Below are 17,303 nucleotides of genomic sequence, written 5' to 3'. Positions count from 1 at the left end.
ACAAATATACTTTAACACACTTTCAGTAAAATGTTTTCAACAAAAAACTAGATAAGCTATTCCAAACGAACCCTAAATTACACCTATCTCTCTTAAGATTTATTGAAAGACACTCTCTCATTTAAGGTTTTTATAAATGAAATAGATAAATCTATATCCTTTCATGTATTAACTGAGCTAACCAAATATTATATTTTTTAATAAAAAAATATTCTTACTTATTTTTACAAACTTCAAGGAGAAAGTGTCGTTTCGTCCATATTTGTTGAATATGATTTTTTTTTTATTAAATTGTAAAATATGATGTTATGAAAATTAGGCATGGACTAATTTGTTGTAATTATAGAAACCTCAAGGGGAGGAAGTTAATTATACAAACGTTTAGGAGGGGTGTCATTTTGATATATCTCAAGAAAGGTATCAAGAGAAGTTGGGCTCACTATGTATGAGCTTCTATTTAAGATGTCTAAATTTAGGAAAAATTGTCTTATAAAGTGACTTTATATAATCATTTCATCACAACACATGAGCCTTACATGCTATGAGTCACTCCATATTCTATAATATTACCTTGAAATCCAAATGGCAAAGATACATGATCTTAACAGCCTTTGATCTTTAGATCAAATATTTAGTTATCAAGATACCTTGGCAAAACTAGAAACAATATTTTTATTCTAAATACGTAGCCCATGTATCAACATAAAATCAATGTTGGTGAGTCATAGGGATAAGCTAAGCATAGCAAAATTTGCTTTACTCGGCAGCAAATCAAGACTTAACATGGGTTGAACTAGTAACGTACAACATTTAGACGACGTATCAACTGTTACAAACCATATAACCCCATCAACATAACTCATGTATGGAAATGGACCAAAAGAAAATAGGCTGCCCTTAGGACATTTGTTTATTTGTTTTTTTTTTTTTAGGTATTTCTTTAGGATATTTCTTAGGGGTGTCAATGTTCGACCCAATTCGCGAACACAACACGAATCCGACACGTGTTTTTTCGGGTTAGGGTTGGGCTTTAATGAGTTTGGGTCATAAACAAGTCGACCCGAAAGCAATATGATAAGAAATGTGTTATAAGCGGGTCAACCCGCATAACCCACAATAGACACGTTTGACACGTCAATTTATTTGTGTCAACTCAAAATGACCCACTTAATACAACCCGTTTAACTCGTATAACAAATAAATATTTATTTTATTTTAGATTTGTCAAATACATTTTATATTCAACATATATTTTAAATTTAAAAAGAAAAGTGAGTAATTACAAAAATTTACAAGGGATATAATTGGAAATTGAAACTTTACAGATTCTAGATCTACTGATACTTTTTTTTTTTGGGCATAGAACTTGCACAAATGAAATTGGATGAGCTTGTGGAAGATGTTATGAATTTGGACATAAACGAAGAATCTATGGATGATAATCGTGGTCATAGTTAGGATTAGTCTACTGTTTGCTCAAATTCTTTCAATATTGATACTTAACATTTGGTGAGTTTCAAGAATATTATATTTTTGTTGAACTATGTTATTTTATTTTTGTTAAACTTTGTTATTTTGAATTTGAGTTGAAGTGTATGCACTTCTTTTAAAGTGTAAAAAACTTATTTCTAGATGAATATTATATTTTTGTTAAACTATATTATTTTCAATGTGGATTGAAGGCTTGAAGTGTATGCACTATTTTTTGGGATGTAAAAAAAATTATTTCTAGATGAATATTATAGTTAATATTATGCAGGTTGAAATGGATCGTGTTACATTCGTGTCAACCCAACACAAATCGTCTATTAAACGTTTCAAATGGGTTGAGTCAGGTTAACCTACCCTATTAATAAGTCAGGTTAAGGTTGAATGATCATGACATGATTATTAAATGGGTCGGATTAGGATTGAGTCATTTAGTCGAATACCCTTACCTCGACATGACACGAACCCGACACGCTAACCCGAATTGACACCCCTAATATTTCTTAATGGACCATTTTGAGAAAGTTTTAATACCATGTTCAAGAGAAATATTGTAAAAAAAATCATTTTTTTTTTCTTTTTTACCATAAAATTTTCTAAAAATATTTCCTAAACCAATAAGTATTCGTTAACTTTTTCCCCAAAAAGTAAAAAGCACTACAACCTTAAAAGGAGGTGAGCATGAAGTAAAAATGTATACATTTTCTGAGTATAACCCATTTATCCACTAAAAGAAAGAAGGAAATCTGACTTAAACATCAAACCGTTGGTGGCCAAAGACCTTACCAATGTTTTAGACTTTCTTCCTTTATTTCTTGCATTAGACTAATTTGGTCTCGATATCAAGACCTAAATATTTGTGGAATAAAAAAAAAAAAGCGTTGTTGTTGCTGAACCTAATCTTTATGGGGTTGAACAGGAACTCAATATTGGCTTCGGCTATTTTGAGAAAGAATTAAACTATACCAAACCAATTGGGCTTTAAACTGATTGAAGTTCCATTGGTGTCAGGCCTGGCTTCCAGTTTGTTTTGCACAAGCTTAGGTTTGGGCTAAAAACTTTGACACAGACCAGTTAACACAAAATTAATTGAGCTTATTTAAATGAACATCGGGTGAAGCTTGAAGTTTCTTGTAACAGGCCAGAATAGCCCAAATTAAATGCCATAGCATGTCCTCTCAATCTCAAAATCTCCTCCCTTAAAAAAGGTCTTGAACTTATGATCCATCATCTAAGGTTTTGAAGTTTGAAACCATTATAAATGGGCTAGATATTTATATGGGATTAAAGGCTTCGATAACTCTGTTCCACATGCCTCCAGCAAAGTAGCAATGATTATATATATATAATATAAGGTTCAACGTAACATGTTTTTTGTCAACAACTTTGGGTGCAATCACATTGTGCTTATCACTTTTTTAATTCATTATAATAAATAAATAGACTAAAAATACTACTTACATCATTTAAATTTGATGTTACTTCTAAATCAGTCCCGTAACTTTAAAAACCTTAGAATTTAAAAATGTGACAAACCATGATTGATGGAGCACTTAAACATCAACTAATAGTCAAGGGTATAAGTTGCAAATTTTGAAGATCATGATGGATGTAGCACTTTGACATCGATATTGCAAGTATTGAAATACAAGGGACCGATTTAGAAGTAACCTCAAACTATTTTGCTTTCGGTAGTTATTTCATCTTCTCATTACCTAAGACTAAGAGACAGAATTGCCTAAAAAACATGACAGTCTAATAAGCAAAAGAGTTAGCCCAGTGGACATCTTGCTTGTCTAATGTCAAAATATGGGGGGAAAATGGTCTGGAATAACACCATTTGTATGAGCTGAAGCAAATAAGAAACAGGCAGTATTCAAGAACACTAGAAAGAAAAGGTACAAATCGAACAGTCATATAGATAAGCTGTGCATGAAAATACAAAATCAAAAGGGTTATAAACAAACAAATGAACTCCACATGGTCAAGTCCAAATAGTTTGGAACAAGACTATTTTGTTGAATCATGCTGAAGCAAGGTCCTTAAATCTGAAATAAAGCCATAGGATTCATATTGAAACTCAAGACAGTGAAGTAATAAACTATGTGATCACTGGTTCATTGGGCTCAAGAATAAAAGAGATGCTTTGTATTTGTTTAATTAATTTCATTATATTAACACGTGCTTTGCAGAGGCATTGATTTTAAGGGCATTTAAGCAGACCGGCAATAGACAAAAAATGAAAATTTAAACATATCGATAATGGGACTAACGGAAGGAGAAGAGAAAAAAAGGGGTGCAACAAGCTAAAAACCAAACATTGAAAATGCCACTGCCATGCTTACTAAAGGAACAGATATGTTGTCATCTACTACCTCCGTCGTTGGAAGGGACTCCACCACAGTTGCTACCAAAGAAACTAGAGCGACCTTTTGCACTGTTTGGACCCAATCCAAATGTAAATATCCCAGAACTGAATAGTATTGCAGCATCCTACATTATAAAGATAATTTTCATGTCAGTGCCAAAATCCACACAAAGCAATTAAAATTTTGATAACCATATTTGGCTGACCACAATGATGGTTTCAAACTCACCCGATGGAAATCAGGAATCCAAAAATAAAATGGATATGCTACCCGCCCAACTCTTCTGCTGATTATAAGGAATCTTAAAGGACCCAAATCTGCTACCTACGATATCGGCAATACCTATAAGTCACCAAGTTGAAAATTAGTAACAGGTAGGAGTCGGGGGCAGCTGAATTCGGACAATGGTGAGGTATTACCATCACCATCACACATCATTGCCAACGAGATCAATCCAACTGGAGACTCACGCCAAAAGATAAGAGCACATAAAATCAATATCAGAACATAATACAAAGGACCTCTAAGCAACTCCCTGCAAACATATTGATATTAAGGAAAACGGCAGTTCAAACCACTAGTATTTTTTATGAATAAAACCTGTTAGGATCTCATATACAGAGGGAAGCAATACCTGAAAATTGGCCAAGAAGCCATGAAAAACAGCCCAGACAATATATGAACGTTTTCTGCTTAAACTCTGCTCCAATCAGTAGAGATATGAAAATTTGTCAAAGAGAAGGCAAAGTTATGACAAAGAGCGAATATGCATACACTCTTAAAAGCAACATAAAACGCTTGATTTCTGCTTGATTACAGTTTACTTGTCTATAAAAATACACCAAACCTATTATATATCTTCTCTGCTAAATAAATGGCATCATTTTTAACAAGTAGTGAATGATGTTTCACCCAAAGCTTCTTTTCCCAAATTTAACTATAGTAGGCTACCACTATCAAGTCCTTAATGCCCCTGGAATCTCTTTTTGCCTTACTGATCTGCACAACATATACTTTTTAACTGCTACAAGGAAATCACCTTACCACAATGACTATTCCATAGACAATATATGCATTTGGAAGGCATTCTATGCTTGGAATCCAACACTAACTGGACACCAATTAATAAATCCAACTAAGATACTTCATGTTACAAAAGTTGTTGCAAAGCCCTTCAAATTAACTTTAAAACTAAAATGCAGGAAACACGGATTCTTGGTTTCCTTGGTGAAAAATAGATATCTATCTTCCTTAGTTTGGCTAGATGCAATTATTTCGGCTCTAAAACCTAAACTTTGATGGTTTCAAAAAAACTACAGCTTGCAAGCTCAATATTTTTTCATTTTTAACATTATAAGGATCTGATAGGCAAGCCCTACATATATAAGCAAGCAACCCTCTCTCAATTGTTTTTTCTATTTTAAAAGCTCCGCAATGCAAAAATAATGGAGCTTTTGAGTAAATTTAAGGCTTACAAGATTATATCCTACAAAGTGGTGGACAAAGACACAAATGTCATGTGATAACATAGTAACACATATGTGGAGTTGACAAATTAGAACTTAAAAGCTTAACCTAATGGGACGTGGTAAATTCAATCACTTAATCAATATTCAAACTCAAGACTATCCTAAAAGCCTAAGCTGAATTACATAATTAATTTCAAATAATGATGTTAAATAAGACAACTCCAAAAGAACAAGAGTGAGTAAACACGAGTGTGAAATTGATTTGTCATCATCACACAAAGTGCACGTCTTTGTTTGTGCATGTGAAATAGCCAATTCTCCTAATATTAGAGATGAGATCATGATTTCACTTCAAAAGAGGCGAAATATAAAAAATCAATTAATATGTGGATCGGCTATGAAATCAATAGATACAACAACAATAAGTAAGCCTTACTATCAAAATTTTTGGATTGGCTATGAATCCTCAACAGACTAATCAAGATGTTCTTTTCTACCATTCTATGTTATCCAAAGTCATACTCACTATTATTTTTATAATTAACATGCCTTTTATTTTCCTATTTCTATTGTTATTGTTGTTGTACGTTATAAGATATCGATTAATTCTGAATTGTCCCACCTCTAAGGCTTTATTGTTATTGATTTAATAAGTTACAAGTTTCCTCCATGGTTTTATGCCAAAGTCATGTATCCCATCAAAATGTGAATTTGTTTCCTTCTAATATTATTTCAAGGCTTACAATATATAACAACTCAAAGAAATTAGGGGGAAAATATTGCAATAGGCACTAGGGGTTTACAAAAAATGGCTTTGACCATATGACCACACCTTAACTGATCAAAATCGTCCGGACCTTACCAATGAACAAGAGTTTGTTCAACAAGAAAATAAACAAAGTTTGAACATGTAAGTTAACTTACTGATAAACTCAAGTTCACCTTATTATTTTGACTATTTATTCTCACTTTCAAGGGTTTACATATGGAAACTATGATGATGATGATCATAATAGTCATCATGATAGTTTCCACATGTAGACCTTTGGACCAATCAAGACTATTTCTCTAAAAACACTAAGAACCTGAGTAAATCATTAACATAGAATACTAGACATGATTTTCTTTCTTTTCTAGAAGAATTAAGACATTATCCTCAAACTCAAATGCAAAGCTCGGCCAAGCGTAGCAAAGCATAACTATTGCCATGACAAGAAGCTAACCGAATCCAAACTCATCAAAAACATTACAATGGCTTATTAAATAACTAAGGAAAGGAAACATTGTGCACAGAGGAAAAAAATATTAAATAAATAAACAAAAGCCCTTTTTTGCATTTCTACAAACATGTAATAAGCGCTCTTATAAAAAAAAACCCAAACTTTAAACGCAAAAAATTCCTCCATCCTGAATCCTATTTACTGACTCAATCACAATTCAACATTATCTTCTCACATCATAAAATCCAAGAAAATCAAAAGAAGAAAGAGAGGAAAAGAACCTTATGGCATGTACATATCAAATATCAATTACATGGCATAAATTTCTATAATTAATTGAATTGAAAAAACCAAAGAAATTTTTTTCCCCAAACAGATACATGACCTACAAAGAATTAAAGAACCCATATTTTGCCAATCTAGACTAAGAAATACCAACCTGAGGATGGTTAGAGTCGGAAATTTCTTTTGCTGGATATGGATTTGTTTTCTTGAAGAACGACTTTTTTGCCATGAAAATCACTGCTTGATCTTAGGTCCTATGATTTCTCCTCACTCAGCAGGGCAAGAAACAACAGAATCGTATTGTAGAGACGAATTACTTGCAATAACCTATCTCTATCTTCAAGCTGCTTGTGATTTGCACATCAGAAACCTTTGTAAAATTTTGTAACTTTTTCTATCATACCTAAAATGATAGAAAAACAGGAGTATTATGTGACCATGAATATAAGAGGGTGGAGTGAACGCAAGAGCAAAATCTAAGAAAGGAAGAAGAAAGAATCAGAGAAGCAGAGGAAGAAAAGAGAACACAAGAGAAAAAGCTGAGACAGGAACCGTCTGAAAATTTTAATGGGTGCCTTAGGCCTAGTATTTTAAGATAATTTTAATATTACTTTAATAGAAAATATAAAAAAAAATTGTCAAAAAATTATATTATTATTATTTTTTCTTTTTTTAAAGTCAAAACTGAGAGAAAATCTAACTTAATTCTAAATTAGATTCCAATTATTGCCTAACTGTCTAAGCTTTTCAAATTTTTGTTATAGGTAAGTTAATGTTGTGCAAAAGATGAAGAGTCTAATATAAATAAATCATCAAAAACCCAATAATAATAAAAAAAGAATAAACTCATGTGCATATCCAAAAATAAAATAAAATAAAAAATTAGAGAGAGTGTAAACTCATTATGACTATATATATAAATAATAATAATAATAATATTCACAGTCAACAGTACAAAAACAGTAAACAAAAAACAAAAAAATGATAGTGGTAGTAGTACACAAAAATCCCAACTAACAAATGAAAATGCCCCAGCTCCACTGCACTGCATAATCCTAGAGCATGTTCTTCAATCCAATCATTGCCTGCTTCTATTCTTGCACACATAGCCCCAATACAATGACACCCGCCATCACAGATAGCCACTCCCAAAACATGCCCCCAAGTATCTTGTAGTTTTTGAACATTCTAAGTTCTTAACCATATTCCTTCCATTTGATAGCCTATGTTTCATACATCCTTCACGACTGCTTGCATTTTGCTATCTAGGAAGCCTAGTATTCTACCATAAGGTCACTACTTCAACATTAGCTAGAAGAGTAATAACCTTATAAATCCTTTGTATTTTGTTGCCTCTAGAGCTTCTTTCACAGCCAAACAGATGATCGCCACCTAGGTAGCTAGCTAAGATTCTTTTTTCTTACTAGATCTCTGCACACAAAACCTAGCCCTGCTTATATTTTATTCTTTGATCTACAATCTGACACTAACAAAATACCTTGTCAGCTTGTTTCCAAAAACAAAAATACCTTGTCAGCTCGTACATTCCACAAGGCCTTGATTTAGCTTCCCCTTTATAGATTATTGTTGCCTATCAAAGGCTTCCTTGCAAGTGCAAAAACAAAAATTATGCAGAAGACTGGGACAGCCTCAACATTGATGAGCATTCACTAAAAATCAGATTTGTACCTGAAACACCACAAGTTTTATAACTTCCCCTGCAAAAATGAATGAAAAATCAAGATATTCCTTATAATTATCATTACCCCCATTAATCAGTTTATCCTCCACTGTTGTAGGGATGGAGGTGATATACAATATTTATGATAATGATCTCCAAGCCAAAACACAAAGCTCAAGCTTAGTATAATTATTTTTTTTCCTTCTTGCGGGTCTAATAAGTAGTGCCTTTTGTACAAATATTCCAAACAAATTAATAGATTTCTCTTTAACTATTGAACCTCCACAACCTTAACCATTTTCACTCAATACTATCCCCATGGTTTGGATTTAACCTCCCTCAGTCAATTGTCTATAGAAGAGGAAATATCTAAAGACTTCATAGTTCATACTATTACTATCATTTTCTAGAATAAGGTCAGATTGGCTTGTCTACAAGGCCCTTCCAGTGTTTCTTACCTTAAAAAAAAAAAAAAAAATAAATAAAATAAAATAAAAACTACAAGATTTCCCATGCACTTTAACATTGGTAGGTCCCATTAATCATTAGTCAATATGTTGATATGATTACAATACTAAGTAAAACAATAGATTTTCCCCATTGTAGAGATGGCTTTATCCCAAAGGGAGGGAGGCATGAAGCAACCAAAGCGCCAAACTAATTATTATTTGTTTCACTACTACTGTATGATATAAAAATAAATAAAATTACTAATGATGGCATTCTTACTTTAAAACTATTATCTTATGTACCCTCAAATGAATAAAGTTTCAAGAACCCCTAGTAACACTCAAATAGTGGTAAGTCCAAACAGGACAGGAATCAAAATTAGTAAGGGTTGACACAAATTTCATCTAACATTTTGACAAAAGGAAACTAAAAGATATGAAAGTAAAACATAAAGTATCTTAAACTGATAGATATTGCATAGGTTTGACAACTCAATCCATAGTTGTTTTAAAACAATAGTTTAACTTGCTAGCACCCATGACTTGTTTTAAGACTAAATTGGATCAGCTAATTACAACTGGATTACTTTTGTAAAACTGAAACTAATTCAAGATATAATTTGGTCCAGAACCTAATCACTAAGCATTCAAGAATTTTTGGGCTGGTTTGGGGAAAGGAGGATGCCCATTGAAGGTTTGATATTTAGGCTATATTTGAATTGGAATACTAGTTTTTATGATTGGGAAACTTTGAATAAGGGTTGGAACATAGTACAAGAAATAAGGTCTATGAATCTAGTCTCAAACTAGGACTCCTGAGTATCCATCTAAAAGGGGTGTATAATACACCCAATGGCTAGTCAAAAGGTTTGGCAACAACATGTGTGTACAACAAAATTGCAACAAAATATCGAACAGTAAAAGGAACAAACAATCTTGAGCACAGAATGGGAAAGAAATACTATCGCATAAAAAGTATTAAATTTTACTGTAAGCAAATATACATCACTCACATAATGACTAGTGATGGGTTAAAATATAAAAGTTGTCCTTGATTTTGAGAAACTAAATAACCTTCACTCAAACTTTGGAAGCAGCTCTTGAATATTTTCATCTACTTGATTAGACAATAACAAGTCAGTAAACAAGGCAAAAGTTGTTGCGTTTGCTGAAAATCCCTTGTCAACCATCATTTTGAGATATTTCATTGCCTTTGATGTCTCTCTATGTTGCAAAAACCCTTGGATTAATGTGTTATATGTGCGATCGTCAGGTGAACAACCGTTACCATCCATTTTCTCAAGCAGCTCACTCGCTTCATCAACTAGTCCATTCTTGCAAAATCCTTTGATTATTATAGTGTAAGTCCGAACATTAGGTTTCAATCCTTTTGCAGGAAGACCACTAAAGATTTCTACTGCAGTCGTAAGTTCCTCAACATTGCAGAAACCATCAATCAAGATGTTGTAAATCACAATATCACAGTCCAACCTTTTGTCTTCCATCTCCTAAAACAATGCCATTGCCTCAGCAATTCGTCTATTTTTAAAAAAGCCATCTACCAAGATGGCATAGGTTTGGGGATCTGGATGTTGGCCATAAGCTTGCATTGTATTGAATAGCTCTAGTGCAGTCTGGACTCTCTCCACTCGACATAACCCACCTATAAGAGTGTTGTAAGTCACTACATTAGGAATCATTCCCTTGTTGGACATTTCATGAAATAGACACTTTGCCTCATCAATTTTTTTACTTTTGCAATATCCATTGATCAATATGTTATAGCTAAACACATCGGGTGAACAACCCTTCTCAACCATCATATTAAATGTCTTAACTGCCTCATCCATTTGGTTTTGCAAACAATAACCATCAATCAAAGAATTGTAAGTGACTTTGCTAGGCTCAATGCCTCTTTGAATCATCACTCTAAAAACTTCTTTTGCCTCAGTCAACCTCCCTTCCTTGCAAAAGTGTGTCCACCAATATGCTAAATGTTTGTACATCTGGCATGACCTTCCTTTGTTCCATCTCATTCAACAAGGTAGCAGCCTCCCTCCCCCGGCCAAAATTGCATAGACCTTGAACTAAGGAATTGTAAGTGACCAGATCTGGTTGAATGCCTTTACTCATCATTTCAGATAAAAGGTTCAAAGCGTCATTTACCAATCTGTCTTTACATAAACTGTCAATGACCGTGTTATAGAGCACCACATTTAGTTCAAAATTCCCTTTTTCAAGCTTCCTAAGCAACCTAATAGCCACACCAGTCTGGCCAATTTTACACAAAAAGTTTAGTAATGTTCCACAAGTAATTGCATCAGGTTGGTACCCTTTCTTCTCCATTTCTTCTACCAAATTTACAGCTCCAACGACGTTTCCTTGAAGACAGAGGCCTTTGACAAGAGTGGTTAGAATTATACAGTTTGGTTGATAGCCAAGTTTCAAAATTGTTGCCAAGACAGAGAAACCCAAATTGACCCGGTTCAAGTGGCAGAAACAATTAATCAAAACAGTGAGAGTATAAACATGGGGAGAGATTCCGAATGATTCCATTCGTTGAATTAGAGTAACGACTATGGAGTAATGCTTCATTCTTGCAACGGCACCCAACAACAGAGTAAAATCTCCAATGAAAGGCAAAGGGTGCATGTGAAGCATTATATCAAACAGGCCTAAGGCATGATCAAGATTCTTAAAGGTTCGAGATTTGCAGTGATCTCTCATAGATTTCAACAACTGATTCCGATTCTGATATGGGGTTTTCGCATTTTCTCTAATAGTAGAACAATAGTGATAAGAGGTAAAAACACGAAATGGAAGGCTTCCTACTCTAATAATCAAACAATTGCATATAAAAAGAAGAGAGGATGTTGATTTACCCATTTCACAATGACGACACAGTCTCAGCTACACACAGGCTTAGCTTCGAAGGGAGAAATAATGGTGGTGGAGTGGCAGATCGGAGAGCGTAGCAGGGCCGAGATCGCGATTTTTGGGTTTGGGTTTTTCTGCTTCGATTCCGAGATCGTTGTTTTAAGGGTTTGGGTTTGAGTTTCTCTGCTTCGCTCTTGAGATCGTTGTTTTGAGTTTTGGGGGCTTGGAAGAAGGGTGGAACCAAAAAAAAAAAAAAGGAAATTGTAAGGTTAGACATACTTTGTTTCACTGCACGTGGTTCTACTATTTTTTTTTTTTTTTTGAAATTTTTGTTCGTGTTGTTTAAAAAATGAAGAGGATAATAAAAAATAAAAATAAAAAGTCAAAAACCCAATAAAGAAAAAAATAAATAAAAATAAACTCATATTTATATAAAAAAACCTAAAATTAAAAATTAAAAGAGAGATAGAGTAAAACTCATCAATGACTTGAAAAATGTATAATTCTTACACCAAGTATAATTTGAACTCTTATATGTGTAATTGTAATCTCTATATATATAATTAAAGTCAAAATTGAGAGAAAATCTAAAGCTATATATTTTTTAATTATCAAATAAGGAAGGCTAGTCCTAGCAACTTGAAGTCTCATTTAGGCTCATGTAGGGTATATATATTGTCCCACTTCATTATTATCAAAAAAACAAATATTTTATAATTAATTTATTTGGTGTGTTTTTTATTACGTTCACTGATCTCTTTATTCAAAACCTATAATAGTAAAACATATTAATAAGTTTTTTTTTTTTTTTTTTTGAGAAGAAACATATTAATAAGTTGAAACTTGAAACTTGTGAATTGATATATGCTTTAAGTACTAAGTAGTGAAAGAGGTAGGGTTCAAGTGATAAGTTTAATTGTAATAGTATCTTTTATGGTATTTTATGTTTGTGGTTCAAACCACATTTCCTCCTATCCACTATTTACTAATAAATTTTTTTTATCTTGAAAAGAGACTGTGAATAATTTGTATTTATGTAAAATTATAAATTTGTGCATCAACATATTCTTCTATGGCTAGTGGTTTTACCAATTTTAATTGAAACTTTTCACTAAGATTGGCTGCATACAGATTGAGGGAAAAATATGTACTTATTTTTTTGTTGAATATCATTTAAATAATATTTATTTAATTTTCTATATTATAATTTTTTTAATTGAAGCCATTTTTCATACTTTTTGAAGTACAAAATTACTAGTTAATATATTTTTTTTGGAAACTAATTAATATTTTATATTTAAGTTTTGTTAACATCTACTTTTCAATTAATAATATAATTAAGGTCACTGTTCATAAATTATTAAAAAATTATTATAAGATGTCATTGTCATTTTTTTTAATAATTATGGTCACCTTCCAAGTACTTCACTTGCCAAGTTTGCTATTCCATACTTCTTAATGTTGGGTCACTTCAAAATTTTAGCAGCCAAATAAAAGTTAATTTAAAGGGTCTTATTTTAATTAAAAAATATATATAGTATTTTTTTTATTAAATATTTTTTCAAAAAACACACCCCTCAACTTTTTATTATATTCAAATTAAAAAAGAAAAGTTTCTAAACACACCAATAGCATAGCTGGAAAAGATAGTTTCATTTTAACTTATTTGGGGAATTGATAGGCATGTGAGCTTGTCTGGAAGTACAATTTTTATTGACCATGTTAAATTTCTCAATTATATCTATTGTGTTCTTAGTTTTTAGAGTTTTTAAATACTTTCAATTAAGTACAATTTTATTTTTGTGATTATTCCAACTAAATATTGTGACCTACCCCCTTTACACAGGCGCGAGTTTAGAGGATTTCTTTTATTGTTTAAAAATAAATATATAAATTAATTGATAAAAGGTTATCCAATGAAAGTTGACAGTACAATTTCTTTCCGAAAATGTTTGGTAGCAATAAAAAGATGGCATGTGTCCTGTCGTGTGTAATACATATGACTGATTTGTTTGGTTGGGTTAAGTGAGTCATGTGTATTGCACATGATAAAGACAAATGATATCTTCTTATTAGTGATTGGAGTGCAAAACTTCAAACATTTCTTTAAAACATAAGGTTTAGATGGTAAAAAATCTATTACAACTTAATAATCACTAAGTCAAAACATTAAATTTGCAAAAGAAAAACAAAATACATGTTAAACAAAGCACAAATCCAAATGGTTGTCTAAAGAAAACATTAAATTTGCAATGTAAAATGCAAAAAGCCCATAATTTTTCCCAAAACTACACATACAGTTCCATATCTACATGCAAAACCCAAATCCAATTCATTCATATACAAATATAATTGTTGGTGTTATGAAGGTACATTTCTCCCAAGATTGACATAAATTTGGTTTCAAATTTCTCCCATAATGTGCTATGAATGAAAACAATATCTCAAAAGTATTATACAAGAAATTGGGATGTAGCATCCATCATTGTAGCTAATTGCCAAGGAATATGTTTTCCCAAATCTAATATGATCAACCCCACTACAATCCAAATGAAAATTTAATATAGTGATTAGTGAGCCTATTCTAACCATTTAGCTAACCAAGATATAAACTTATTCTCCTTTTCAGTTCATATACATACAAAACCAAATGTGGGGGTAAAGTTCATCAGTCAACAGTGGGCCTTGGCACCCATGCGGGGCCCAACCATAACAGGAAGTGAGGACATGGCCAGAGGACTTCCAGCCCAACCCTGTTGGGACCGGGTCGGGCCTGTTTAAGAGGCGTCCGAGGAGGAATGTCTCCTCGGACGCATCAAATGGGAATCCAACACACACCCTTCACATAGTGGGAAATCGTCCCAAATCGAAGGAAAATGCTGGACGCACAGGGGGGCAACCACAACTGCCGCATTAAATGCAAGGAAGCTACTTTTCCAGCCGCATTAATGTGGAGAGGACAGGAGAACAGTATTATCTTGGCCAGTGCAACTCACAGAAAAGGAGGATGATGTCCTATGGGACAGGCACTCAAGTAGAGGCCCAGATGATCAACAAGTGTAGGGCCATTATCATTCGAAGGATGCTATATAAGAGAAGAAAACCCCCATGATCAAGGGAGGGGGAGCGGGAGAGCAAAAAGTAAGGAAAGAGAGAGAAAAGGAGAGAAGTTCTGTAAGAAAAGTCTAAGTTGTTGTTCCATGAACTGTTATCCCAGGAGGCTTAATAAAACGTTCCCACGTTTAAATGGTAGCATGGCTTACTAACAATTACGTGCACTCTGTCTTGACCTAGTTCTTCGACCCACTCTCTACAAATTCATTGTTGAGGGTCTTTTGGGCCAGAATCGCTTGCTCACTGGGCCTGGGCCCCAAAATCCATCCTTACAATTGGCGCCGTCTGTGGGAAGAATTTGTGTCTCGACAAGTGAACAGTAAGAAATGGAAGGATCAGGCCCGCGCCAAACCGGACGTGCAGATTCTCAACGGCAGGACAATTTTTTAAATGTCGAACGAGGGAACGACCAAGATAACCAACGAGAGGGAAGCGTGAACACCTCTTATACGAGTAAAAGCCGTTCAAAGGGGAAGGATCATGCATCCCATGAGAAAAATGATTGAAAGGCTTTACGAAAAGAGATTGATGACTTGAAGAAAAAGCTGCGCCGAGCACAGCAGAAACGTCCTTTACCCTCCTCGGGCTCTAGCAGTGATGAGGATAATGAATATCGGCGAAGATCAAGAACCCCCCCGAGCGAGACCTTTTCCTACGAGGAAGAAAGACCTCGTAAACGCAGCCACAAGAGCCCATCTTACCAAGGCCTGGCCAACGATGCCATGAGTAAGGCCCTGGATCGCATCTCCCAGTCGCCGTTTACCCGTAGAATAGAGAGGGCAGCGCTTCCTCGGCGGTTCCATCAACCAACGTTTGCTATATACAATGGTCGGACCGACCCAGTGGAGCATGTGAGCCAATTTAATTAGAGGATGGCCGTCCACACCAGGGATGAGGCGTTAATGTGTAGGATATTCCCATCTAGCTTGGGACCCATGGCGATGAGATGGTTCGATTCCCTCCAGCCGAATTCCATAGATTCCTTTAAATAGCTGACGCAGGATTTCGGTTCCCGTTTCATCACCAGCACTAGAGTCCCTCGGCCCCTCGATTCCCTCCTATCCTTGTCCATGCGGGAAGGAGAGACGCTGAAGGCCTACTCGGATAGATACTGGGAAATGTATAACGAGATCGAAGGGAAATATGATGACGTCGCCATCAGTATGTTCAAAAAGGGCTTGCCGACCGAACACGGCTTAAGAAAGTCCCTCACTGGAAAGCCAGTCACCAGCGTGTGCCAACTTATGGACCGAATTGACAAGTACAAAAGGGTCGAGGAGGACCAGCAGATGGGGAAGGGTAAGGCGAAGGTCGTCCCTCAGGAGAGGAGGGACTTCAGGTCGGAACGATTTAACAACAGTAACAGGCCGAGAAGGGACTATGTAGAGCAGTCTGGATCTACTGGGGCTCAGGCAGTCCATGCTGTGTTCCGAGAACCTCTTCACAAAATCCTAGAGAAGGTGAAGTATGAGCCTTTCTTTCAATGGCCGAACAAGATGGCTGGCGACCCTTTGAAGCGTAATCAAAACCTGTATTGCGCATACCATCAGGAGCCCGGTCACACTACTGATGATTACAGGAACCTGAAGAACTATTTAGACCGGCTCGTCCGAGAAGGGAAGCTGAGACATCTGCTGCATCGCTCTGAAGGATGGCAAGAACCATCGAACAATGAAACCAGACAAAGAACGTTGAGGCCACCCATTGGCACAATTAATGTCATTCTCGCCGCTCTTGGAAGGACAGGCTCTGTCCCCTTCAGGGTAATGTCAGTGAGCAGCTTCCCGACTAAGCCAGATGACAGGGAATCCAAAAGGACTAGAATGAGCGCCACGCCATTAATCGGGTTCACGGAAGAAGACAAACAAGGAACTATCCAACCCCACGATGATGCCTTAGTCGTGACGCTCAGGATAGGAGGTTATGACGTCAAAAGGGTGTTGGTTGATCAAGGCAGCGCAGTGGAGATAATGTACCCTGATTTGTATAAGGGATTGAACTTGAAGCAGGAAGACTTGTTGCCATACGATTCCCCCCTAGTTAGCTTTGAGGGAAAGGTCGTCATCCCGAGAGGCATGATTAGGTTGCCTGTGCAAACAGACTCAGAGGTGGTAGAAGTGAACTTTATTGTAGTAGATGCATACTCCCCTTACACAGCCATCGTGGCCCGGCCATGGCTTCATACACTAGGGGCTGTGTCGTCAACCTTGCACCAAAAGGAGAAATATCCGTCAGGAGGTCAAATCAAAGAGATAATAGGGAACCAGGGAGTAGCTAGGCAATGCATGGTGTCGGCAATCTTGCGGCAGCAGGATCGCTTAACTTCCACGCCAGCCGAGAGCGGCTTATAG

At 35.1% G+C, this 17,303-nt stretch overlaps 3 protein-coding genes and 1 pseudogene across 3 annotated transcripts; 1 reads left to right on the top strand and 3 right to left on the bottom strand.

Annotated features, from left to right (window-relative positions):
- Positions 1 to 3,347: 3,347 nt before the first annotated feature.
- LOC115983921 lies at positions 3,348 to 12,085 on the bottom strand (annotated as a pseudogene).
- LOC115985192 (putative pentatricopeptide repeat-containing protein At1g12700, mitochondrial) lies at positions 10,038 to 10,466 on the bottom strand. The gene has a single exon (XM_031108158.1). The coding sequence runs from the start codon at positions 10,464 to 10,466 to the stop codon at positions 10,038 to 10,040; it is 429 nt and encodes a 142-aa protein (XP_030964018.1).
- Positions 10,909 to 11,847, bottom strand: LOC115985191 (pentatricopeptide repeat-containing protein At1g62914, mitochondrial-like). The gene has a single exon (XM_031108157.1). The coding sequence runs from the start codon at positions 11,845 to 11,847 to the stop codon at positions 10,909 to 10,911; it is 939 nt and encodes a 312-aa protein (XP_030964017.1).
- Positions 12,086 to 16,070: 3,985 nt separating the features above from the next.
- On the top strand, positions 16,071 to 17,303 carry LOC115985189. Its single transcript, XM_031108156.1, has one exon. It carries the CDS (start codon positions 16,071 to 16,073, stop codon positions 17,301 to 17,303), a length of 1,233 nt encoding a protein of 410 aa, XP_030964016.1.

This window comes from Quercus lobata, chromosome 4 (assembly GCF_001633185.2).
Source record: "Quercus lobata isolate SW786 chromosome 4, ValleyOak3.0 Primary Assembly, whole genome shotgun sequence".
Classification (NCBI taxonomy): domain Eukaryota; kingdom Viridiplantae; phylum Streptophyta; class Magnoliopsida; order Fagales; family Fagaceae; genus Quercus; species Quercus lobata.
The sequence above is the reverse complement of the archived record's forward strand: the minus strand, read 5'-3'. Positions and strand labels throughout refer to the sequence as shown.